At 46.1% G+C, this 24,774-nt stretch overlaps 2 protein-coding genes across 7 annotated transcripts in view; both read left to right on the forward strand.

Annotated features, from left to right (window-relative positions):
• The first annotated feature begins 64 nt into the window (after positions 1-64).
• HARBI1 (harbinger transposase derived 1) lies at positions 65-2,763 on the forward strand. Its single transcript, XM_009933067.2, has 2 exons — positions 65-1,382; positions 1,973-2,763. The coding sequence occupies exons 1-2, from the start codon at positions 713-715 to the stop codon at positions 2,347-2,349; spliced, it is 1,047 nt and encodes a 348-aa protein (XP_009931369.2). The 5' UTR covers positions 65-712; the 3' UTR covers positions 2,350-2,763.
• Positions 2,764-6,010: 3,247 nt separating this feature from the next.
• Positions 6,011-24,774, forward strand: part of AMBRA1 (autophagy and beclin 1 regulator 1) — a 137,161-nt gene continuing 118,397 nt past the window's right edge. For 2 of the 6 annotated variants that reach the window (XM_075426137.1, XM_075426140.1), the window contains exons 1-8: positions 6,011-6,180; positions 8,657-8,819; positions 16,854-17,109; positions 17,366-17,424; positions 18,161-18,344; positions 18,999-19,171; positions 19,948-20,014; positions 20,608-22,067. In XM_075426137.1, the coding sequence (XP_075282252.1) occupies positions 16,975-17,109; positions 17,366-17,424; positions 18,161-18,344; positions 18,999-19,171; positions 19,948-20,014; positions 20,608-22,067 (2,078 nt within the window). In that variant the 5' untranslated portion in view covers positions 6,011-6,180; positions 8,657-8,819; positions 16,854-16,974. Of the gene's footprint in view, positions 6,181-8,656; positions 8,820-10,918; positions 10,939-16,853; positions 17,110-17,365; positions 17,425-17,460; positions 17,801-18,160; positions 18,345-18,998; positions 19,172-19,947; positions 20,015-20,607; positions 22,068-24,774 lie in introns of those variants that run through there. The other 4 variants (XM_075426142.1, XM_075426138.1, XM_075426139.1 and 1 more) reach the window with 4 other exon arrangements.

Here is a 24,774-nt window from a genome sequence, read left to right on the forward strand (position 1 = left end):
GTCCGTGGCGGCACTTTCCACACGGAGCCGCCGCCGCTCCCCGCCCCCCGGCCCGCCCCGGCCCGTCCCGGCACGGCGGTCCGGCGGGGCAGGCAGCCGGGGCCGAGATAAGAGGGGCAGCGCCCGCCGCCGCTCTCGCCGGGAGCCCGTTGCCGTGGCGAATCTGCGGCGGTCAACCGGGGCTGCCTCGGCGGGGCGGCAGGAAGGGCTCCGCTCACTGCGGGGGCCGGGCCGGCGGGCTCCTCAGTGGCGGGGTCGCGCCGGGAAGCGGCCGGTAAGGGCCAGGTCGGTGCCTGGAAGGAGCGGGGGGCCGGGCGCTGCCGGTGGGGTCTCTCCGCGGCCCCTCAGCGAGGACAGGGCCCGCCGGGCCTCCTCGTTTACCCGCCCAGCGGCATCGGGGCGCGGCGGCCGCACACGGCGACCGGCGGTTCGCGTCTCGGCCGTTCCGCGCCTGAGCGTGGCTGGGGACGGTTCCCGGGGCCGGGCAGCGGGCTGCTGTGGTGAGCTCTCCTGCTTAGGCCCCGCCGAAGGGCAGGCACGGAGAAGCAGAAGGGTTTGCTGGATGGCCCGAGTGGAAGGGAAGTGGTAACGGAGGCCGGAAGGCCGACCAGTAAGAACCGTTCTGAGCCCCTTCCCCTTCACTTTATGCCGGCGAGGGCTCTGGGAAGGCTCTGTAGCGGGGGAGCCCCAGGGGACCCCCCAGCCTTTGGCCATGGCCGTCCCTATTGCGGTTCTTGACTGTGACCTCCTGCTCTATGGCCGCGGGCACAGGACTTTGGATCGCTTCAAGCTGGAGGATGTCACGGATGAGTACCTGGTGTCCACGTACGGCTTTCCCCGACAGTTCATTTACTATCTGGTGGATCTCCTGGGAGCCAGTCTGTCCCGCCCCACGCAGCGGTCCAGGGCCATCAGCCCGGAGACGCAGATACTTGCTGCGCTGGGTTTCTACACCTCTGGCTCCTTCCAGACTCGCATGGGGGATGCTATTGGCATTAGTCAAGCCTCCATGAGCCGCTGCGTTGCCAATGTAACCGATGCTTTGGTGGAAAGAGCGTCGCAGTTTATTCACTTTCCGAAGGATGAAGCCACCGTACAGAGCCTGAAGGATGACTTTTACGGGCTGGCAGGCATGCCGGGGGTGCTGGGGGTGGTTGACTGCACCCACGTGGCAATCAAAGCGCCGAACGCTGAGGACCTGTCCTATGTGAACCATAAAGGTCTCCATTCCCTGAACTGCCTGATGGTCTGCGATGCCAGGGGAGTCCTCCTGAGTGCAGAAACGCACTGGCCAGGCAGCCTGCCCGACTGCACAGTGTTACAGCAGGCAGCTCTCACAAGCCAGTTTGAAACTGAGCTACATAAAGATGGCTGGCTACTTGGTAAGGCAATTCATCGTTGTCTTCTGTGACAAGCCTGTTAGATACCGGCTCCTTATTGAGTCTAGAGCCTCTGGGCACAAGTGATATGCTTACTTTTGATTGCTTTCCCACAAATTCCTTGAGGTTTGCGATTCAGTTTGGATGATGCTTCTCTTAGAAGTCTAGAACAGTAACTTCCAATCTGTGTTTTATATCGTTTGATTATTGTATGCATTAGTTTACATTCATTCTGTTAAGAGCTTGTTTTTGGTACCCTACACCTTTCTAAGCTGAATTACGCTCTTTTTAATTCTATGAAGGGTCCTAGTCCAGCTGTCTTTCACTGTATTATGTAGTAACTGAATTATCTTAAAACTCTTCTGTGTTCTTCTAGGATTTCCCTGTGTAAAACTGAATGCCTTTATTTTGCTGTTTGTCACATTTATAAACCTGAATTGTTCTTGCCCTTTCATGCTTTCTCATGCCTTCTGGTTTAGCCAGAGAAATAAGTTATTCTTTATCTGCAGTACCAGAAAGCCAGGGGTCAAGAGCTGAAATCGGTGGTGAACTATAGGTTTGTAACCTGTCTTCCTCCTTTTCTCTGCTAACAGGTGACAGCTCCTTCTTTCTCCGAACGTGGTTGATGACCCCACTGCATATCCCCGAGACACCTGCTGAATATCGTTACAACATGGCGCATTCTGCCACTCACAACGTCATTGAGCGGACATTCAGAACCATTCGGTCGCGTTTCCGCTGCCTGGATGGGTCCAAAGGCACCCTGCAGTATTCTCCAGAGAAATCCAGCCACATCATTCTGGCTTGCTGTGTGCTCCATAACATCTCCCTGGAGCATGGGCTGGACGTGTGGTCTTCGCCGGCCACAGGACACATGGAACAATCGGAAGAAGAGTATGAGCAAATGGAATCAATGAACTCGGAAGCCTGTCGTATTCGTCAGGAGCTTTTACTTACTCATTTTAGCTAGTGTGACAGGGAGAAGGCTTCATCTGGAAGTGGTTCATCTGGGAAGATTTACAGAGCAAACGTGCTCCTTCCTCTTCTTTAAGTCTGTAAAGACTAAGCAGATGTGAGACAAGGAAAAATGGTACTCTCTTCAGGCGGTATTCTGAACCTCTCTCAATCTCTTAAGAGAAGCAGTTTAATTGTGAAATTTTTACTGTTGTGATACTTAGAGAATCCCTTTTCACCTGACTTAGAGAACAGTGACTAACGTGAGACCAGTGGAGAAACTTCGGAAATTGTCTTTGGTAATGATGAAAAATCTGTAAGCCTCACACTGTTTTACAAAGCAACAATTCTATGCCACTTTGTAACCCAAAACACTTGGGATTTATTTTTAAACAGGATTTCACACAAATTAAACTTCCATGTAGGCTCATGTCTGCCATGAATTAATAAGCAGCAAAGCAAATATTTATCTTTTTTGTTTGCAGGTATAAATTCTTGCTAAATACCATTTTGCAGTTTTGCACATCTTGCAAAACCAGTGATCCCTCTGAAAGCTGACAGCTGTGTTCTGCGAGGGGTCTGGCTTTTTCCTGGGTACGCACTGGTGCTTGCACGTACCTAGAAGGTCAAGAAGGGTCGAACGTTTCTTCTTTCCCAAACAGACTGGACAAGATGCTAAGCGATGGTTGATTCTGTCGGTTGCTTAACAGGTATCAGGAAATAGGCTAATGAATGGAAGTCTGGTTCTCACCAGGTACGTATGCCACAACAGAAAACTACTGATCTTGTTAGCTCTGTAAAAGAAATGCCAAGGACTGGCTGGGTCACAAAAATTGAACTGATTGCTAAAGTTCTCCATTTAGATCAGAGCTGAGAGACGGAAAGGCTGCTTTACTGCTGCTGGCAATCTACCTATTCAGTAGAAAAAGATGACTCATGCATGCAGTTGTTGCTGGCACAAGACTGGGAAGTTTCCTGGCAATGTTCTCTTTCCAAAAGATGCAAGTGTTCCCAAGGTTTTCTTGGCAGCAGCCTGAGAAAATTTTGTTTCTTGGATTTTATTGTTTACCAGGCAGTAAATGCAACAAAAGGGGTAGGAAATGCAGAATGCTGTGAAAAGGTAGCTACTTAAAGTAGCAGTGCAACCACCTGGCACGGCAGGTCTGTGTTCTTTTAGAGGAGATCAGCCTGGGTCATACCCCATGTTTGAAGAATAAGAAAGTATGGGACATGTTCCTAAGTGCAGGATGGAGATGCAGGATTAGGTATAGTTTGGCCAGGTTTGCAATGGCAGTAAGAATTTACGATCTTACAGAAAACCAAGCATGCTTTATGGTGTCTAAGCAAGATGTTTTCATAAGCCTTGATGAGAACTGTAAAATATTATGTACAAGAATCTGAAATGTAATTCTATTTTCTTTACACATCTTCTCATGAGGTATCATGTAAGAACTACTGTTGCTCACTGTGGCAAAAACCCTGCTCCTTTTAGCTAGGAAGACGCATACAAGCTTTGTTTTCTAAAAAAAAAAACCCCATTTTTAAGACAAGAGTTGCTGCCGTATATGGTGCCTGATGGCTCATAATCATATCTGATGGTCTGTGCTAAATATACTGACCTTAGACCTAAACAACATCAGATACTGAATGAGCTGCATGGGTGACGCTAAGGTCAAGTGCGACTTGGACGTGTGTAGGTACAAACACTGTCACGTAATAACGAGCTGGAGTTTCTCAACACACACTGTGAATAGCTCTTCTCAGTGTGTGCCGGGACTGGAGTGAACTCAAAGTGGAGCTACTTCCTGGAAGGCATTTGGTGCAGGGTTTTGTCTTCTTGCAGCCACTGTCACCTTTGGTAGAGTTCAATTTTCAAAACTGATCTTGCTGCTTACCAGTTTGGGCAAAAACTGCATCAGACCAATCCATTAAAATCTACTGTTCTTTCTTGAGTCGGATGTCAATACCCCTCAGTTCACTTGGGAAATGGAACTTCCTTGTCTAGAGAACAGTTTGCCCCACATACTCCTAAGCAGCTTCGTTCAAAACAGTTCATCTAGATCTTTCTCTTTTCCCTCGGGTTTAGACAATATTTAGACAGCTGAGATTCATGTTTCTTTCCTGCTTTCTGGCTCCTCTGTACTTCCACCTCACCTTACCAGCTGCATTCCAGAGTACTTACAAGTCTCTGCATTGTCAGCTTTGAAAAGTAAAGTCTACACTGATGGTATAATGTCTGATGTCAACCTTCTGTTGGAAGATGACTGTGACTGACTGTCCAAGGTATTGCAGTTTTCACTACTTGACTAAATCCCTTGTAAAATCCCATCATCAGCCCTTTTCAGTTTTCCCTCAAAATATGTCCTTGAAGGCTCTCTAGCTATGCTGCGGGCTGCGTTTGCTCCCTCCAATCCTGCGTATTACAGCAAACCTCAAGCCCTAAACTTCACTCGTCAGAGCCTTTGGACTCTTTTTCCTTTGCTGATTTACTGATGCAAAGCGGCCTGGCTTCCTTGGGATCTCCTCTCAACAATGAGGTGTTGCGTCCCCCCTCCCCGAGCTCTCGCTCCTCTGGTGCGGCAGCAGTGGGGAGACTGAGCGACTCATGCGGGGCCTCTAACGGTGGGGCGTCCCTCGCACGAAGGGGCTGGAGGTCAATACACAACCACAAATGTTAACACTGCCCCATTTCAGAATCACAGAATGGTTTGGGTTGGAAGGGACCTTAAAGGTCATCTGGTTCCAACCTCCCTGCCATGAGCAGGGACATCTTCCACTAGACCAGGTTGCTCAGAGCTCCATCCAACCTGGCCTTGAACACTGCCAGGGAGGGGGCAGCCACAGCTTCTCTGGGCAACCTGTGCCAGTGCCTCACCATCCTCATGGTGACGAATTTCTTCCTAATGTCCAATCTAAATCTGCCCTCTTTTAATTTAGAGCCATTCCCCCTTGTCCTATCGCTACACACCCTTGTGAAAAGTCCCTCTCTGTCCTTCCTGTAGGCCCCTTCAGGTACTGGAAGGCTGCTGTAAGGTCACCTCGGAGCCTTCTTTTCTCCAGGCTGAACAGCCCCAACTCCCTCAGCCTGTCCTCATAGAAGAGAAAAAGGGATCTCTTCAGTGACACCTGGCCCCGTGCCCTTCTCCTTCCCTCCCGCCGCCTGTTCCCCTCGCGCACCGGCTGTCCTTTTCATGCCTGTTTTCGGTTGCACTTTTTCCACTCTCAATCAGTCTTGAGGAGGGAAAAAAAAAAAGACGCGAGATGCGGAGACGCGCTGTAGGGCGAGAGGGGGGAACCGCGGCCCGCGGGGAGGCCGGAGCTGGGTGCTGCCGGCCGGCGAGGCCGCCCCACCGCGGGGCACCGGGCGAAGGCCCGCCGGGCCGGGCCCAGCCGCAGCCCCGACCGGTTTCGCGGGGCCCGGGTGGCGGGCACAGCGCGACTCCCGGCCCCCACCCGCAGCCGACCTGCCCGCCGGGGAGCCCCGGGCACCCGCCCAGCCCAGGCGGGCCCGCCGCCGCTCCTCCGCCCTCCGGACTCGACTCGTCTCGCCTGCCCTCCGTCGCCCCCGGGCGGCCGCGCGCAGCGCAGCACCGCCTCGCACCGCACCGCGGTGGAAGACCTCTTCGCTCGGCTGGCGCGGCCTGGTGGCGTTCTAGCTTCGGCTGCTCGGGCCTTGGTACCGCTCTCGGCGCCGCTCTTCGGGTCCGGCTCGGCGCTCGGCTGGCTCACCTGGCCGGAGCTCGGAGCGGCGGCGACGACCGAGCACTGGGGCCGCTGCTTCCGGCCCCGGCCCCGGACCTAGCCCCGGCCCCGCTCCACCCGGCCGGCCCCGGCCCTTCCGCACCAGGTAGGCTCCGGGCCTACGCGCTCGGCCCGGCTCCAGGCCAGGGCCGCGCCGCCGCTCCCTGGGCGGGCGGGCGCGGCCGTCCCCGCGTCGGCGTCCCGGAAGGTGGCGGGCACCTGCCCGCGCGGGGCCGGGCCGGGCCGGGGAGGGGGCTGGGGCTCGCTGCCGGGGCCTTTGTTGGGGAGCTGCGGGACGGCGGCCTGCGGCGGGGGGGAGGGGCAGGGGAGCGGGGAGGCCGCGGCAGTGGCGAGCCCTGCTCCCCGCGCTGCCCTGGGCCGGCCGCAGCCGGCGGAGGGCGGAACCCGCGGCGCCGGCCGGCCGGTGGGGCCAGAGGGAGGGGAGGCCTGGGCGCCCCTAAAAAGTGGGTTTTCACATCCGAGGTGGGGTGCCCTGAGGGTCCCTCCCCGCTGCCCGGGGAAGGGCAGCGGCCTCGTGGGGCTGCTGTTGGGAAAGGAGGGAGGTGGTGGTGGTGGTTGTTGCTGTTGTTTTCCGGCCTCAGCCAAATCAGCCGTGAAGCGAGTGTTGTCTTCTCTTATCTCTGCTTCTGTTTTTCATCCTGTGTGGCAGAACACTTGCTTGCCTTAAGTGGTGTTTTGCGTAAAAGGCATTCAGGTGTGCCTCTGGTATGATGGCACTTGACTGCTGCCTTTCTTGCGAGGGAGCATACCCCGTTAATTCACTAGCTACAGAAACGTTTTTGTTTTCACCTGCAGTATTCTTCCAGGCAGCGCATAAATTTCTGTAGTGTTTGTTGAGTTTCTTGGGATTACTTCCAATCACGTCAGTACTGTGTTCTCTGCTGTCTTTGGAAAACAATTTTTGGAACACAATTCCTGCACTAAAGCAGCATTTCATCTGCCAGAGCTGTTTTAGATGGTTACCCGTAATTTTTCCCAATACACACTTTTACAGTATTGCTCTGTTGTAGGAGCCCGATTCAGGAATAGCAGCTCTCTAGGTGCAGGCCAGTCCTCAGGAAGGTCAGCTGTACCAATGCAGAGTCTGTACATGCATGTTCAGGAGGAGTGCTCAATGCTGCTCCATTTTCTCCTCTGTATGAAATGTTCGTAGATCTTTATAGCAAAAAAACAATGTGTTTTTCTATATTTGTCCTTGTTTACTGCTCCACCCAGTTTGGTGTCCTCTGCAGATGTCATCTGACTTCTTTGCTTTTGCCCCTCCCATCCCCTTTCAAATTGCTAATGGGAATGTTAAAAAGGGACCTAAGAATGACCTGCTGGTAATGTGCGTTTACTGCCAGTCCATTACCAGGCTGTTTAATTTTGTTGTTGTGTCAGTTTTCAGAATGTGGGATGGGGTTAAATCCGGGCAGATTTGAATGCCTTATTTGTGGTGTCGGGGACAGTACCTGAAATTCTCTGCTAAATTTAAAATCCTCGTTTGTATTCTGAAAGGCTGCTGTAATGCAGTTTCTAACATTTGTAACTCTTCAGTGTAGCTTGCTTACTAGTTCTGTAGTCCGCAATTGGTGTTGCTGTAGATAAATATTTTTTAAAAATTGGACGATTTGTGTTTCGATGGTAACAAAGAAGTATCTTCTACTCATCTGTTGATTTGTGGCAGCGTAGATGTTAAGAAGTACAGCAGCCCATTAGCATTTATATTTTTTCTAATATGTGGAAGGAAGAATATATTTGGATCCAAATATCTGGACTTGCCTTTTCAGATTTAGTTGCTGGGGAGTTTATGCAGAATGTTTACTTTGCTGACAGCATCTTCTTAGTTTTCTTTCTTTTGCCCTTTTCTGAGTCATAACTGACCCTCCAGATTCTTGTTTGGTTGTTTCCTCCTTTTTCCATTTTCTGTGCAGCTTTTTAAACTTCTGCGCAGCTGTAACAACCCATTGAAAAGAAGGCAAGCAACGATACTGTCTGCCAGTATCCCTTTGGCATAAGTTAGGGATTTTTGAGTACTTACTCCTTTCTTGTGTCATAATTTTTTATGAAACTTCTGGAAAGTAACTTCAGTATCTTTTATGCCATAGTTAGCAAGCTAACTGAATTCAAGGCTCTTACAAAGTTATTGTTGATATTAATGCTTCTTAGTACTATTAATACAAATAGCATTAAAGTACTTTTTCTCACCCCCCATTGAGTTTGTATTATTGGAGACCTGATAAAGGGCATAGTGCATGTTAATAGTTACCTTGTGCATTTTGTGTTAGTAGACCTGCACTAACCTAGCAAAGGGGGTGATGGAAACAAAATGTTAATGAGGTGAGGACAAAAGAATTGTGATTTTCAAAAGTGAGTAATGAGGTAATGTGCGGTGGAAGAGGATTAATATTAGAAATATGTTAATGGAAAGTTGTTAAATGATGTAGTAGTCGCTTAATAAAAGACCTATTGGTTGGGTTGCTTAAAACAAGGAGACCTACTTGTCTGCCTCTCAGGATTTAACGTTGGTTGTTAAGAACTCTGACTAGGATTGTTGTCTAGTAACTGTTTGTTTTCTCCAGTTTTTGTAAACTGTTTGTTGAAGGCGCGCAGGATGATGAGGTGCCAGGCCTGAGCATGGAGAGAGTCGTCTTAGTCGGTGTGCTCGCACAGCTCCGCTTCAGATGTTCTCAGTGAGGTCTTTTGGGCTGTCCTGGGAGAGCGATTCCTGCTGCCCTCTTCCTGGTATGTAGCACTAATTCTCCACCTTGCGCAGCGTAGAATTGCTGACAGAAGTCTCTGACCCGTTTTTCGGACACTTTCCCCCCTCCCTTTGTATTTCCTCCCACAGTCTCAGTCCAAAGCCGAGAAGCGAAAGGGTGTGAAGAATTGGCTGTGTGTCTTTGTTCAGAGTCTAAATCTTCTTTGTCGCCCACCTCTTCTTTAGTTCTGATACTTCTGTGTGTGAAGACTTCAGCTTCCGTGTGGATCATTTTTGCTTTTTGGTGTGTTACCTTATTTGATTATTTCCATGTAAGCAGGAAATTACATGAACTGCATTTTAAAAAATCAGTTCTTGCTTCCAGTTGCTTTTTCTTTATAACTTGGATAAGGTGCACATGCCATAAGTGCAGCCTTGAATGTGTGAAATACTTTGTCTTCATCTTGTGGATACCTGATGCTGCTTCTGCTGCTCTGTAATGTTGGTGCTCCCAAATTTCTCTTGCATGTATGATGTCACTAGGGGGCACTTGGCTGTGGCTCTTGAGCTTGATGAACCTTGATGTGACTTTTAACGTAAATACTAGGAGTTTGAATTGCAAATTCATTTACGTTCCTACCTAAATGAGAATAATTCTCTTAAGGGGTTATTCTGAATTCTACATCACTCTGTTTGTCTCTCTCTATATTTGTCTAGTTCTCTCTTTTCTCTCTGTCCCTCATTTCCTGCGGTGTACGCTACTTAGCAAAAGATGCCGTGGTTTGGGTATGGAGTTGAGGAAACCAACTCTTAATCTGCTGTTTGACTTACCTTACAGCTCCGCGAAATTACATTTATTCTCTTCCTATCTTCTGGATTGGAACTAATATCTCTCTTCTCAAGAATTTATGAAGTTTATGTGGAAATGGTAATAATAGTCATGAAAGGGCTCTGTATTCTCATTGGTAAATGAAACTGTCAGACTCCAGATGCAGCTGATCACTTTTATTTTTATTATTTCCCTACTTATATTTACCATTTATTTTCTGACCTTTAGGAGTTGATATCTCCGATTTTCCCTTCCACTTCTTCATCATTTTGCTGGAAATAACTAGCAGTTTAATGTACTACTTTTGACTGAAAAGTTCTCTTAAGAGTATTATAGCTCATTTAATCCGACTGGGAAGACGAATTAAGACTAATGGAGTCGGCTCCTTGTTGCAGTCATGTAAGATCTTGAAATGACAGTGTACTGTTGACATCTTTGTAACATAATTGAATTTCCTGAGCTGTTTGAAGTTTCAATTTAAAACATGACATTGAATTTTTTAATCATGAAGCACTAATACAAATTATTTTTCTTTAGGAATCCTGTTCTGATTTATGTGGAAGTGCTTAGAGCTGTGGATATAACATAGAGCAGTGTATCTAGTACATCTGCAGAAGATGTGCTTTGGCATTGCTTTCCAAATCTCTCTGCCCTGAATGAAGGGAAAACTTCAGTTTACAGAATAATACTTTGGGGAATATCTTAAAAACTTTGAAGACTAAAAGCAGGGCCATATAATGAAATTGCCTTCGTGGTATTAGTTTTGGACTCTGTTGTATAGCTGTACCATAAATTTACTTTGTCTCCTCCTAAGGCTTTTTTTAGTGGGGTTTTTTTTTTCATATTTAGGGGCACTTAGCTGAACATTAATCCTGACTCTAATGTCAGGAATCTACATGATTCTAGTGTCTCAAATTAAGCTGCTTTTTTGTTTTTTTTTTATTTTTTTAAAAGCATAAGCAAGGACACAGAAGTAGAAACAGAGCGAAAGAGTGGATTCTAGTTTTGCTTTTTTCATTGTTTTGATTAAACATGCTTAAGATAATTGTTTTTACCTCTGTGGACTGTTTTTGTTTGTGAGTTAGCCTTGTTTAAAGATTGCAGTGCAGTATAACTTTATTTCCAATTTAACTTTATTTTCAATTTTCTGTTCATTTAGATATTGCTGCAAGATAGCTTGAAGTTGTCTCTGTGCAAAACATTTTCTGGCAGTTTTTTTATTTGTTTTTTACCCAAGAAGACCTAGAACCGCTGAGAACGGTCATAAAGCTCATATGGAAGTACGACAAATGGAGTTAAGGGAAGACAAATGATGTTGTTTGAGGAAAATTTAAGTATGTAGCTGATCAGGTACATTGTTAGAAATTCGTGTGGCCCTGTTGCTTAATACTGAACATAGTCCTGTTCCTCCAACATTTGTCTTAAGTTTTGATCCGTGGAACTATTTTGGATATGAGTCATGTCACCCTTTTTTAACTGATTTTGTTGTTGTTATAACATTTTTCAGATTTCAGTGCTACGTAGTTCAATTACCAAACTAGGACTCTTGGAGTTGTCTTGTTTGTTTAGCTGAGCTGATGCAGTGCAGAGGGCAGATCAGCTTTTTTGTTTTGGTTTTGCATAAACTTTTTTATTTTGCTCAGTCTTTCAAGTGGAGACATGAAAAGGGTTAGCGGGAATGGCATGACACTTGGTATGAATTGGATCAATATTCGGAATAGCATTTCTGGGGCTTCTTACATGGTATTGTTTCGTGCAATTTAGGAAGATTTGGCATCAGAATCTCCATATTGCAGCAGGGGGGCAAACTTGGGAGTGTAAACAAGGAAGGGAACTAGAAAGTCCCTGGAGCTGTGTGCTTGGTCACATGTATTCCAAATAATGGTTTAGGCATCTGGCTTGTTCTTGGAGAGCTCCTGTCTGTGGGTCTCAGAACCAGGTTTTATTGCTTTAGCAGTGAAGCTCCTGTAAAAGGAGGAGGGGCTATGTAGACTGTAGCTATTGGCAAGATGATTTCTGACTCTTCGTTGGCAAGATATTTTCTTTTTTGCTCTTTTCACGTTCTGAAAGACATAGGGGTCTTGATAAAACAATTCGCCTCAAAATTAAACTGTGTAAAATACAAGGGAAACTGATTTGTTGCAAAAAATACTTTGAGGAAATAGCGTGCCTTGTGACTGCAGCCTACATGAGGATCACTGGCAGTGGAGATAAAGCATTTGGGCTGTACATGCACGGTTTTCTTGCCCCTCTGATGATCTTCTGATCATTCTTGGAGAACTCACCCACATGTACAATAGTGGGAATGCTAAATTATTAATAGTATTTCTTAAATTACTAAAATTTATTAAAGACAATAAAAAATACTCTTGAACTCTTTAATATCTTGCTGATATTCAAAGCCTCAGATGCTGCAGTTTAATTTGGAATAAATGAAATGGCATGCTTTATTGTTAGTGCTGGACACTTTGCTGAAGAACAGACGTTTTGAAAACAGAAGTTACTTGCTTACAAGGCAGGTAGGCCCATGGCCAGAGCTGGGATAGTTCAGAGTACTAATAATCTGTTTCTCTTGTTTTCTAGATATCAGTTTGCTTGTGTTTTTGCAGGTCACTGGCATGCCTCATTGTTCACAACAGTTTTGTTGTGGTTTTTTTTGTTCGTTTGTTTTTTCCCAGCTGTGTTTTTTTAATACAAAGCTTGCACTGGCCCATAACCTTTGTGGATCATATAAATTTTACAGTCAATGCATTCTGGAAGCCTTAAAACTTGACAAAGGGACTTTGAGACAGAAAATACCAGCACATGCTCTTCTCTTCTGTGGTCTTTTCTAAGGAAGCTTATACACGCATTCTCTTTGTGGATCCCAGACTGCAAAGCCAGAGACAGCTTGTATGTTTAACTTAACATTGCCTCTTTCTTTATCAGTCACTTGAGACCTCTTTGGGCAGCAAAATTGTCTGAAATTATTTGGACATTCGTATCTTTTGGATAGAACTCCCATTATAAATAGCATTTACTGATTGCAGATTTCTTTCTTTTCTTTTTAAACACTGGTAGAGCTGTTTACACCGTTTCTGTACGCACATGTCAGGAAAGGCTTTTAGTGTTAGGCTCAGCATGCAACCAAGAAGTCCTTTGGAGTGGTAATAGATTTGTAGTCGGAGAGCTGAAGGCTACATGATATAACTTTTTTTCCCCAGCAGAGAACTGAATGACATGAAGTAGTACTCCAGTATTATTATTTGTATCAAAGCCATCTGTGCTCTCAGAACGGTGGTACCGGAATCTCCACAAAACGAATAGCACGAAAGATGTTGAGGAGGGTGGGGCATGCTAAGAGATGGGACCATCATCTCTGTAAAGTGCTAAAGTTTCTGATTGGGCTGGTAAACCACTGCATAGTGTATAAAATATCTTTATATCCTTTCTATATGGCAATTTGAATGTGCTGCTTCTCATTCCTCTTCTCTCCCTGCCTTTTTGTCAGTGTTTTCATGGGGTCCTGTACCACGATGAAGTGTTACCAGTTTGCTGCTTCACTTTGGTTTTCTAGAGGTCCAGCATCTGTAAAAGTGGCAATTACAAGTGAGCTAATATTGCTCTGAGGCTGGGCATTCTTAAGACTGCTTCGAGGACAGCTGGCGCAGAGCGAGTAGAAGGCTTGGGGTTGGGCTGTGTACTGCTCTTTCCAAAACTGTAAACAGTCCAGCATGCTGTCCTGAAGTGCCCTGAAGGGAGAAAACTGTTAGGGAAATGAAGCTTCCAATTACAGAAAAGTTTCTGACTCTCCACTTTCAGAATTTCTGTGGTGCCTTGGACCGCATCCAGGGCAACAGCTAATCTTCCAGTTGTCGGACTCCACTTTTGGCCATCCTGATTAAAAAAAACAAAAAACCAGCCTAAAAAAACCCCTAACAACAAGAAAAAAACCAAGAGAAATACCAGTCCCTGAGCAGTTCCTTGTTTTGGTGGTCAGCTGTTTATCAGTTGTGATAGTGTGGGTATTTGTAATAGAAGCTGTTACTGAATCAGTCCAACGCTTGCCTGGACAGGTTTGATCCATTGAGCTGCAAGTTTCGCTTATGGTGAGGCCTGAGAACTATTTTAAACTGTGTTTCACTTAAACTTTTAGTCGGATGGCTACTGAGTAGCTATAAATATGGTTGGTACTTCCATGGTTTATGTGCTGATGGTATTTAATAACATGCTGTCGTTATTCAGCTTCTTATATTTGAGCAAAATGTTTGGATTTGGTGGGTATTTCTGCTAGATTAGAGAATGAACTGGGTGCTTTAAAATAAAACCAACCCCAACCAAAAAAAAAAACACAACCCCAACCAAAACTGAGCATATGATCCAATAAAAATGTTAAAGGCTTTTGCTAAAGCGAGCAAAGGTAATGCCCCATGTCTGCACTGCATCTATTGCTCCATTTTGAAGGCTCTGATTTTCTGTGCAGTGTAACGTGTTGTGGAATGTCTCACCAGGTAGTGGAGAGCAGTTACTGTATTTCGGGCAAATTCAGATAAAGGAGCGAACTTTCCTTTTGAGGCATGGATAAGGCTTGACCTCCAGAGGGATCCTGGGTAACACTGGAGTGCCAGCCCCACTACAGAAGGGTGCATTCAGTGTTTTCTGAAGAGATCCCAGCTTTTAAAGATGTTGAGCAGGTTAGCAGGGTACTGTATAGGCATTCAAGCCTTGAGTCTTTTTTTCCTTTCAAATGGGATAAAGAGGTGAGTCAGAGGAAGCCGAGAGAATGAGGGACAGTCCCTGAGGAAAAAACATCAAGTTCAAACATGCTCCAGAGGCTGACATATGAAGTGTTTGTTATAGCCAAATTAGTTCAAGAAATTAGTACACATCTGCAAGGATTTAGATAAGCTGTCTTAAGGTAGGTACTTGATTTTATATAGTGAAGATGACCTGGTCTCTCAATAAGGTGAATACAGGAGGCTCACTAATTGCAGTTGTAGGTGTTCTCTGTTTTTTTATTTTACAATATGTAAACTTGCTCATGACATGAACAAACATACAGATGTTTGTTAAACCTCATGATTTCCTTGTTGCTGTTGTACTTCAGGGAACCTTAGTCCTTCTGATAGGATTGAAACTTTACCAAGTTGTCAGAGCTTGTTCTTTTTCATGACTAGTTGGGTTATGCTGCTTCTAAATTATCAGGATCTCTTAAGGTATTTAGGTGGTGTGTCCTTTACAGCTACCGAAAGGCTATTCCAAAGCTTAATGTTTGAGATCTCTTCAAACTTCCAGCTTATTCTAGCTGCAAGTCTGGTCTTCCATTTGTGTCTGGTTTATATGTTTATTCTTGGGTTGCTGTAGCCCTTATTCCTTGAATGCACCCATGCAGAATATTCAGCTACTGTTTTCTTAATTTTACTAGGCGAAACTAGACTTACAGTTTCCTCATGTAAAATAGGCTTTTTATTGCCTGTATCATTCTGAGCTGTCCTTCCCCTCCACGCTGCTTACCATCTGAATCCAGTCACCCCTGAACAGGGGTGGCTGGTGCTGTTTGCAGAATCCAGATGAGGATTTATTAGCATTTAGTGAAAAAAGATTTTTGGTTTAGTGATTCCTATATTATACTGTGCTTTTGTCTGTATCTACTCCGGTTATCCTTGTTCTGGGTTTTTTGGGTCTGGGCTTTTCTAATCTGTACAGTTGTTTTTAAGAATCCGCTTGCAGCATGACATCTTCAGTTTTTGTGTTGCTTTCCAGTAAGGCTTTTATTTTGTAGAATAATTCCTACCTAATGTTTGGCTGACTTCCACAGATTCCCGAAAGAAGGCTAATTTTACACTGTGGAGTTCAGCTTCTCCAAAATAGATGATCCCCATGCCGTTCACATTAAGCATCAGGGAATTTCCAGCTAGCTTGAATTTCTTTGTGGAGAATTTCTTTTTCTAGGAAGATGGATGCCTTTACTTGTTCAGCACTTCAGTACCCTTTATTGTACTTTCACAAACGTAAACTGATCTGCTTTATTAGAACTCATTTTCCTGGCTTATCTCTTCAGACAGCTCCTCCCTGTAAGCAGCAGCTGTCTTAAATCATCTGCTCAGGAGGTTTTTTTAGGGGGAGTGGGGGAAAAGGAAAGTTTGCTAATGACTCTTCAGAGTTCTGTCATTTAACAATTCATCTTGTGTACCTGAACCTTCTTTCCCTGTATCTGTATTTTTTGCTTTTTTAAGTTGCCACTTCCTTCTCTACTGACTATTGATGGTTTTGTTCAGTGTAACATGAACTGAGGAGGATTTATCTTCAGAACTTTACATTCTAAAGAGACGACAGTAGTATGCGTGCTTTGCTGGGATCAAAAGGCAGTAGCATTGCAGCAGCGTTTTCTTGGTTTATGTATTCTAAGAAACTTGTTGTTTGTTGGTGACAAACTCCAATATATGAGACCATTCAAAAGCTGTGTAACTTGGTTGCTGTTAGGATCACTATATGTAGTTCTTTCAAAGAATTAACCTTTTTTTTTCTAGAAAATGGGTATTAATGCTTTCTTTGGCAGCTCAAAGTGTACTAAAAGCATTAATCTTTGCCATTGTGCATTACTTGAGTGAACTGTTGTTCTAAGAGCAATGTAGATGGAAAGATGATGTGCAGACAGGCAAAATGAATCGTCTGGGTGGAGTTGGCCAAGATGCCACTACAGTGTAAGGTTTTGCTCCAATATGTGGTTATTTTCTTACATTGTAAGATGTTATCATGGAGTTGGAAGTAATTTGGACTTGAGGTCTATCAATTTTTTGACCTTTGCAGTGGTAATAATTACTGAAATCTGAATAATTCCCTGGAGACTGCTCTTGTCGTATTGTCAATTTTTTAACACTATTCCTCTAGCTATCAGTCACCCTTCCCAGATAGGACCTAAATCTTCAAGGTGTAAAGACTCTCTTCATAAATCTTTTTTTCTTTATTATATACAGCAGGAGACAGAAGGAAGGGAAAGACTTTCAAGGCTAATTTTTTATTCTCTTTAGGTGTGGTATGCCTAGGGCATGTGTACAAGAAGAGGGCTGGATGCTTTCAAAAACCGTTCAAAGTAAGCTTTGGCTACTGACATGTTGAAACTGAGTCTTGATAAATGAAGAAGGTAGCAAAGGTTGCAGGAGAGGCTAGGTTTTTCTCTTAAATCTAGTCTTTTGGGATTTAAAGCTCTTACTTCATCTAGGTGATCAAGATAAAAGCTGCCTTCCTTATCATTCTCTTCTCTGTACAGGTTTCCATGAAGATAAACAATTGAAATGTGGATAGCCTGTTTGTAGCTTGGTGGTGGCTGTCATCTGGAACCTGGTGGTGTCTCCTCCCACTAGCTGGTGTAACATTGGCTGCTGACGGCCATGAAGGTTGTACCGGAGAAGAATGCTGTCCGCATCCTGTGGGGTAGGGAACGGGGTACCCAAGCCTTGGGTGCTCAGCGGCTCCTGCAGGAGTTGGTGGAGGATAAAACTCGATGGATGAAATGGGAGGGCAAGGTAAGGTTGTGGGATAGAGGTGCATAGCTTGATCTTGGAGTGGGGGAAGGGAGGCAGGGGTTTGAAATAAATTGTCTCATGACTGTACATTTGATGTGTTACACTTGATATATCCTCTCTGGCTCTGTTCAGTTCCTGCAGTGATGTGATGCTAGATATGTTCCTCCAGCGAGTTCCCCTTGTTGTCTGTGTGGCTTACAGTTAAAGTATGATCATATGACTCTTGCAACACTTCCTGCTTTGTTGGCTTTTTCAGAAAGTTGAGTTGCCAGACAGTCCACGCTCCACCTTCTTGCTGGCGTTTAGTCCAGACAGGTAATTAACTCCTAGTTCATTCCCTGTTTCAGCTGTCTCTTTACACGTACAAACGTGATGGAGGCTTGTGCCTGTTGAGTTGTCCAGTCCTGAATAGCCAAGTGAAACTTCTGGTTCCTGACGTGCATGGATGGAATGTGTGCACCTTCCTAATCTCACAGCTTCGAGCATAGTTGGTGTTTAATTTCTGAGGTACCCAAGTGATGCATAGTTCTAAGGAAAAAGGATCTGTGCGGCCACCGTGGGATTTCGTAAGAAACTTGAGGGAGTAAAGGGTGTTTTATCACAACATGCCGAGTGATGTGGCACACCCACTGGGAGATCGAGGACTAAAGAACAGAGCACAATGTTGTGTGGATTGGAAGCAGAAATGAAGGTGGGATCTCTCTTAGTGTCACTTCATTTGACAGTGGTTGAGATGATGTGGAGAATTGGGAATGTTTATTTGCCCCAGACTGGCAATCAGGAGTTCCTTCTGAGCTGCACGTCCACTCTGACTTCCAAGATCAAGTTTGTTCTTGCAGATTGGATGAGCTCATGTTTACATAGACCCTGAAATCTGGTTACAGGAAGCTTTGTGGCCGTTGGTGAAACAGTAGCCTCTGACCCTTTGAGCCCTATGTGGGAGAGCTGCTGGGTTAGGTGTGAACAGACCCTGTTGAGATGAAGCTAACCATGGTCTGGTTTTGCTGTACTCTTCTCATGCTAATGTTTGTCATACCTTTTGCATTCCCAGGACCCTAATGGCTTCCACACATGTGAACCACAACATCTACATCACAGAGGTGAAAACGGGCAAGTGTGTTCATTCCTTGGTTGGACATCGCCGCACTCCCTGGTGTGTCACCTTTCATCCCACCATCCCAGGCCTCATTGCTTCAGGATGCCTAGATGGGGAGGTTAGAATTTGGGATTTACACGTAAGTCTTTTCCTGAAACTTATGTGCCTTTGGTATTTAGTGGGTGGTGACTTTTTTTGCCGGAGTTTGTTTCCCAAATGTTGCCTGGTAAGAGAGCTGTTTGCAAGCTTTGCTGGGACTTGTCTCGAAAAACTTAGAACAGATCATAGCCATCCTCTTCTGTCTAAAGAGGAGGTGACAGATTCTTCGTTCAGTCCCACCAGGTGGGTCATGCTCCTTTGCCGTGTCTGTTTATTTGACTGGAGTGATACAGATAATGCTGTAGAACTTTGTGCAAGATGCCTGTTTAGCCTACGTGAAAGATGTGCCATTTTTCATTCCACTGAGCATATCTGAACTCCTCATTAGAGAAGCTGCTGCTCTGCCAGTTCTACCTAGTCTAACTGGCACAGAGACAAAACAGTTATACTTACCTGGTTGCTTTGAAATGCAGCATTGTTACAGGCTGCTTGAGACACGCTTACCTACAAAAATACATCTGTGGTCATTGTAGCAAGTAGTGTTATGGTCTAGATGTGACACATGACCTCGTATGAGAGCGGCTGTTGTTGCCAAAAAGGCATGTCACTTCCATGCTCTCGGCACATGTACATGGAAACCTAATGATCTCAAACTTTGCGATAAACTGCTTGTGATTCTTCACTCCTCACTCAGGGTGGAAGTGAGAGCTGGTTCACAGATAGCAACAATGCCATTGCATCGCTTGCTTTTCATCCTACGGCTCAGCTCTTGCTGATTGCAACTGCCAATGAGATACATTTCTGGGACTGGAGTCGTCGGGAGCCTTTTGCAGTGGTGAAGACGGCTAGTGAAATGGAGAGGGTCAGGTGAGTTCCTGTTTCCAGGGAAAGAGAACACTTTTATGTGAAAAATGGTCAGATCTGGGAAATGGGTGTTCCTCTGGGGTGCCGCACCCTCCTCACTGAGCAGCGGAGAGGAGCGTTACTTGCAGCTCCTTGACTCAGCTGGCAGAAAAATGGTTCTGTGGGCAGGGAAAAAAGCAATTTGAAATAATAGATCAGCTTGATTGTTCATATTTGTAATCGGATGTGTGCCAAATAAACGCTCAGAATCTGTTTCATGTTCATTTGTAAGCTTAGTAATGAAACTTGTGAGCCATAAGGATGAGAGGACCCAGAATTTGCTGGGAGAGAGTACTGAGCTATTGGTGCAGTTATAGAGGAAACTGCATTGTTGGAAACTTGATGCCTTCTTTTGAGCAATTTAAAATAAGACAATAATGCAACATTCAAGGCAAGTTAATCTCTCCCTTTGTACCAAATTCCAGTTTGCAATATATACATACATATGCCTTAAAATTTCTTCGCTATTTCAGTTGATACAGCAGTACCTGCTTCCAGCTTTTAACTTCTGTAGAGTGTTGCTGTGGACTATAAAACAGCTGCAGCCTTCAGCTAGATAAGTATGTTTTCTTCTTAATGCATAAACTTTTTTACATCCTTCAGAAGATGATGATGGCAATGTAGTAATCTTCTCACTGCAAATACTTGTCACGGGGTTTTCTTCCCTGCTGCGTCCAACTTCCTGTGTCAATGTGAAATGTGAACTGGTGATTGATACTCTGTCTCTGCTTTTGTTTCAGGCTGGTACGGTTTGATCCCTTGGGACACTACTTGCTCACAGCAATTGTTAACCCTTCTAACCAGCAGGTAAGGGGAATCTCAGTACTTGTATTGACTGGCTAATTACAAGATGCTCTATATACATTAACCCTAGTCTGTTCCTAAGCAGCCTTGTGCTTTTCGGAATACCTGAAGTCCTTCTAAGCTGAGTCTGTCTCACTTTAATTGGTCACATGAATGTTCTTGTGTTATGTGCAGGGCTATTAAAGAGCTCTCTAAAGTGTGCCCTCACAAAGTTTATTTTGCCCTCACTGTCTCGTTAGTGGTGGGACAGATGTCCCAGTGGCCCTGCTCTTTCAGTCCTGTTGTGACATTCTGCTGGACTTGAAGCTACGCAAGCTATTAGCAGTGCCCCCCACAGCTGCTGACTCTCAGATGCTGACACTTCTGTTCATATGAACAGTGTATTGTCAGAGCTCACTGGGCTGTAGGAAGAGGTTGTCTGGATCCGTAAAATGAACTTTGAAATAGTCTCAGCTGGTTTCCTGCAAGTCAAGGCCTCTAGGAAGGGACTTAACGCATCCTTTCATCTGCGTGGGGTGGTAGCTGACACTGTTGTTTATTTGGAGGTATTGAATTTAGCTGTGAGGTGACTGAACTTTGCTTGCTTGCTTCTGCAGAGTGATGAGGAAGTGGAAATCTCCGTGGACAGCACAGAGATGCCGCATTATCGCCAGCGTGCTATCCTTCCATCTCAGCCTGTGAGGCGCACACCCCTCCTCCACAACTTCCTGCATATGTTGTCCTCCCGCTCCTCTGGCATACAGGTGGGAGAGCAAAACAGTGTTCAAGACTCTGCTACCCCATCCCCTCCACCGCCTCCACCACCACCACCTCCGCCTGCAGCCAGTGAGAACACAAGGGCATCTGTCTATAACAGGCTCCGGGAGCGTGTCAGCTATCCCACAGCAGAGTGCTGCCAGCACCTGGGGATGTTGTGCCTTTGCAGCCGATGCTCTAGTGCAAGACTTCCTTCTTCTCTCTTCCCGCACCAGGAGAACGCGCCCTCCACGTCTTCTGGGGCCACTGGCACTTCCTTCTCCTCTGTGCAGACAGAGCCTTATCAACCCCCAGAGCAGGCATCCGTAGCGCAGGAGGAGCAGGGGATACTTAACAGGCCCTCTGCTTTCAGCACAGTTCAGAGCAGCACTGCTGGCAACACCCTGCGCAACCTTAGCCTGGGCCCCACACGGCGGTCCCTCAGCGGGCCCTTGGCAGGCCACCAGTCCCGGTACCAACAGTCTGCGAGAGAGATGGCTTCTGGCTTAGGCGGGTCTGACTGGTCCAGGACAGTGCTGAACATGAGCTCTCGGTCAGAGCTGGAAGCCATGCCTCCCCCTAGGACCAGTGCCTCCTCCGTGAGCTTGCTGTCGGTGCTGAGGCAGCAGGAGGGAGCTTCCCAGGCATCGGTCTATACCTCTGCGACAGAAGGGAGGGGCTTTCTGGCCCCAGGGGCTGAGGTGGACAGTGGTGGTAGCGCTGGCCCGAGCAATCCGGCCAGCATCCGTAATGAGCTCCATTGTGATTTGAGGCGATTCTTCCTGGAATATGACCGGCTTCAGGAGTTAGATCAGGGGATTGGTGGGGAGCCCAGCCAGTCACAACAGGCTCAAGAAATGCTCAACAACAACATTGAGCCTGATCGGCCGGGTCCCTCCCATCAGCAGACTCCACACAGCAGTGAAAACAATTCCAGTTTGTCCCGGGGTCACCTGAACCGCTGTCGCGCTTGTCATAACCTGCTGACCTTTAACAATGACACGCTGCGCTGGGAAAGAAGCACGCCTAGCTACACACCAGGGCAGGTCCAAAGCACGTTTGAGGGTGTGCCTCCAAACACCAGCCAGGTGCAGCCTGCAGAGACAACCGAGGGCAGAGCTCCTGCCTCTAGCAGGCTGCAGCTGGGCAGCTCTTCCACCCCGCAGGAGGAGAGGACCGTGGGAGTGGTCTTTAACCAGGAGACGGGGCACTGGGAAAGAGTTTACAGCCAGTCGGCTTCAAGCAGACCTGGGAATGTATCACAGGAGGCCTTAAACCAAGAAATGCCTGAGGAAAGCTCAGAGGAGGATTCACTCAGGAGGTAAGATATATGCTTGGCCTTCCTCCTCTATTTTTTCTTAAACCTTTCACATCTAGTCCAAGCTTTTCAGTATTTTCAAAGTTAAAAGTCTTTTCTCATGTGGTCATGTGCTATTTATGTAGATAAAAATAGAGATGTTGCATTGATGTCTTTTGTAGCTGCCGTTGTCGTGCTGCAGATAGGTTCTGAGGGCGTCTGTAAGGGCAAACACCAGACCTCTCAATGGGAAAGAATGGTGGTATAGACAGGCTAAAGTGTGGGCTCTGGCAGCAGATCTCTGGGGAGAACTATGCTCCTAGTGTTTCCCAGACACTGCAGAAGGGTGGGAACACAGAATGTGCTATGCTGTCGCTTGTGCCACATGCCATGCGTGTGCTGCTCACAGAGAATCTGCCCCAGGGTAAGCATGAAAAAGTGGGCCCAAATAGTGAGAATTGCCTTTTTGAGTGCTGTGTCTTGCTGAGGTTGTAGTTGTTAAGTTGGAAGGGTTAACAATCATTTCCTTGATGTTGCCGTATAGGGCAAAAAAAGTCAAATCTCCGTGTCAGTGGTTTGGACATGCACCTTGGTTGTGAGTGTTCAGTCAAACCTATGCAGTTTGTTTGCTTTTGATAAAGAGGTGAGTTTTGAAAGTGGCTTCCATTGACCCTAATCTAGGGTGAGTTGGTCGGGGGCATGCTGATAACTCAAAATTTTAGGCTCTGCTGTATTCTTTTCTAAAAAGGTGATTCTTTTTTGGAAAGTTTTGTTTGTGGGTTGGTTTTTTTTCTGTGTATATATACTTCAGATGTGTTACAGGAAACAGAATGAGCCAAATCAAACTTGGGCCAGGAAGGACCTGTGCTTTGTGTGAGTGTCTCCACTGGCTTGTATGGACAATTCAGCTACATTGGTACTTTGGATAGGGTTTCGCTGCTGGGTTTCAGTTCAACATCCTCTCTCTGTCAAGTGGTTTGTATGCTTGTCAGAGGAAAGATCCAGTCTTGCTGTTTCTTGGAAATGGAGGCTTTGTCCTGTAGGAAAGCAAAGTTTCCAGGTTGGATGCAGATATAACTGACTGAGGAGGCTTTGTACACAGGAGTGCCTGAGGAAAGGGAATTCTTTCCTTCTTCCTGCAGATAAGCTTATTATACTCAGGCTGGAACAGTGACTGCCTTTCTTGTTGCTGTAGTTGCATAGCAAATAAGTGGTGGTGGTCATGAAATTATTCATCTGCTGCTAAATCCTTGTCCCAGTTTGTTTTATAGCCTGCCATAATGAGAGTCTCAAGCTGATTACACGGTAACTACTTCTTTCTTGGGCCTGGATGTACCTGACATTAAATGTTATCCTCTAGTCCCCTATTAAAAGGCAGAGAGGTGAAAAGGAACTGACAACTTTAGCTTTAAAGTGGCACTTGAGTAAGTCTTGCGTTATCTTACTTTTGAAATAGTTGTGCATGCTCATAGTGTCTCCACTGTGTTGCTTGTTCTCTGGACCGAGTCACTGTAGTGTCAGAAATAATGGGGGCAAACACCTTTTTATTGATCAGGCAGTTGTCACGTATTTGGACAATGAGGTGTGGTGGGATCTGTAGATGTGATCTTTTCTGCTGGAGTCATATAATTTAAAAGTGCCCTGAGGCATATAACTCAGTCCACCCCAGTGTGCAGGAGCTGTATGGGTTGCTGTCTAACAGCTAGAGCCCTGTGACTAAATCTCTGGGTCCCTTGGCCTGTCACCCATGGTGGTTGCTGCTGCCTGCTCAGTGGCTGTAGCATCGGTGCAGGGTTAGTTGCCTACCTGATCACCTATGCAAAACAGTTGCTTTTTGCTGGGACATTAATTTGGAGTGTGTAGTTTGATCCGTGACCTTAATTTCAGAGGAATTCCTATGAGGTGAAATCTTCAGTGAAACCCTTTTGGCAGAGGTTGTCGAGAAGCTCATAGGGACTCTTGTTTTCCCAGCCTGCTGCTTCTGTTAGCAGGCCTTTCTAAAGAACAGGCGTGGCAGGAGCTTCTGCTTCCCTTCTAACTGAAGTTAAGGTAACTGTCAGAGTAGTGAGGTAAGGAAGCTGAGAGCAGTGACCACTCCGGTGTTAAATGCTCATGGTAGTTTCCTTGAAGTAAAACTTCATTTTCTTTCCTGTTAAACATGTTGGGTGGACTTGTGGTGAGCTTTCTGAAATCTTTCCCCTTTGTCATGGTTTAACCCCCGCTGGTGATTAAGCAGTGGACAGGCAGCCGCTCGCTCACTCTTCCCTGGTGGGATGGGGAAGAGAATTAGAAGGGTAAAAGTGAGAAAACTTGTGGGTTGAAATAAAGACAGTTTAATAGGTAAAGCAAAAGCCCCATGCACAAGCAAAGCAAAATGGGGAATTCACTCACTACTTCCCATCAGCAGGCAGGTGTTCAGCCATCTCCAGGTGAGCCGGGCTCCATCATGTGTAATGGTTACTTGGGAAGACAAAGGCCATCACTTCGAATGTCCGCCGCTTCCTCCTTCTTCCCCCAGCTTTATATGCTGAGCATGACGCCATATGGCGTGAAGTATCCCTTTGGTCAGCTGGGTCAGCTGTCCTGGCTGTGTCCCCTCCCAACTTCTTGTGCACCCCCAGCCTACTCTCTGGTGGGGTGGTGCGAGAAGCAGAAAAGGCCTTGACTCTGTGTAAGCACTGGTCAGCAATAACAAAAACATCTTTGCATTATCAACACCGTTTTCAGCACA

Source organism: Opisthocomus hoazin, chromosome 7 (genome assembly GCF_030867145.1).
Source record: "Opisthocomus hoazin isolate bOpiHoa1 chromosome 7, bOpiHoa1.hap1, whole genome shotgun sequence".
NCBI classification, from domain to species: Eukaryota; Metazoa; Chordata; class Aves; order Opisthocomiformes; family Opisthocomidae; genus Opisthocomus; species Opisthocomus hoazin.

Coding starts and splice junctions, on each gene's coding strand:
- HARBI1 (XM_009933067.2), top strand. CDS start 713: ATGGCCGTCCCTATTGCGGTTCTTGACTGTGACCTCCTGCTCTATGGC. Junction 1,383..1,972: donor TAAAGATGGCTGGCTACTTG/GTAAGGCAATTC, acceptor CTCTGCTAACAG/GTGACAGCTCCTTCTTTCTC.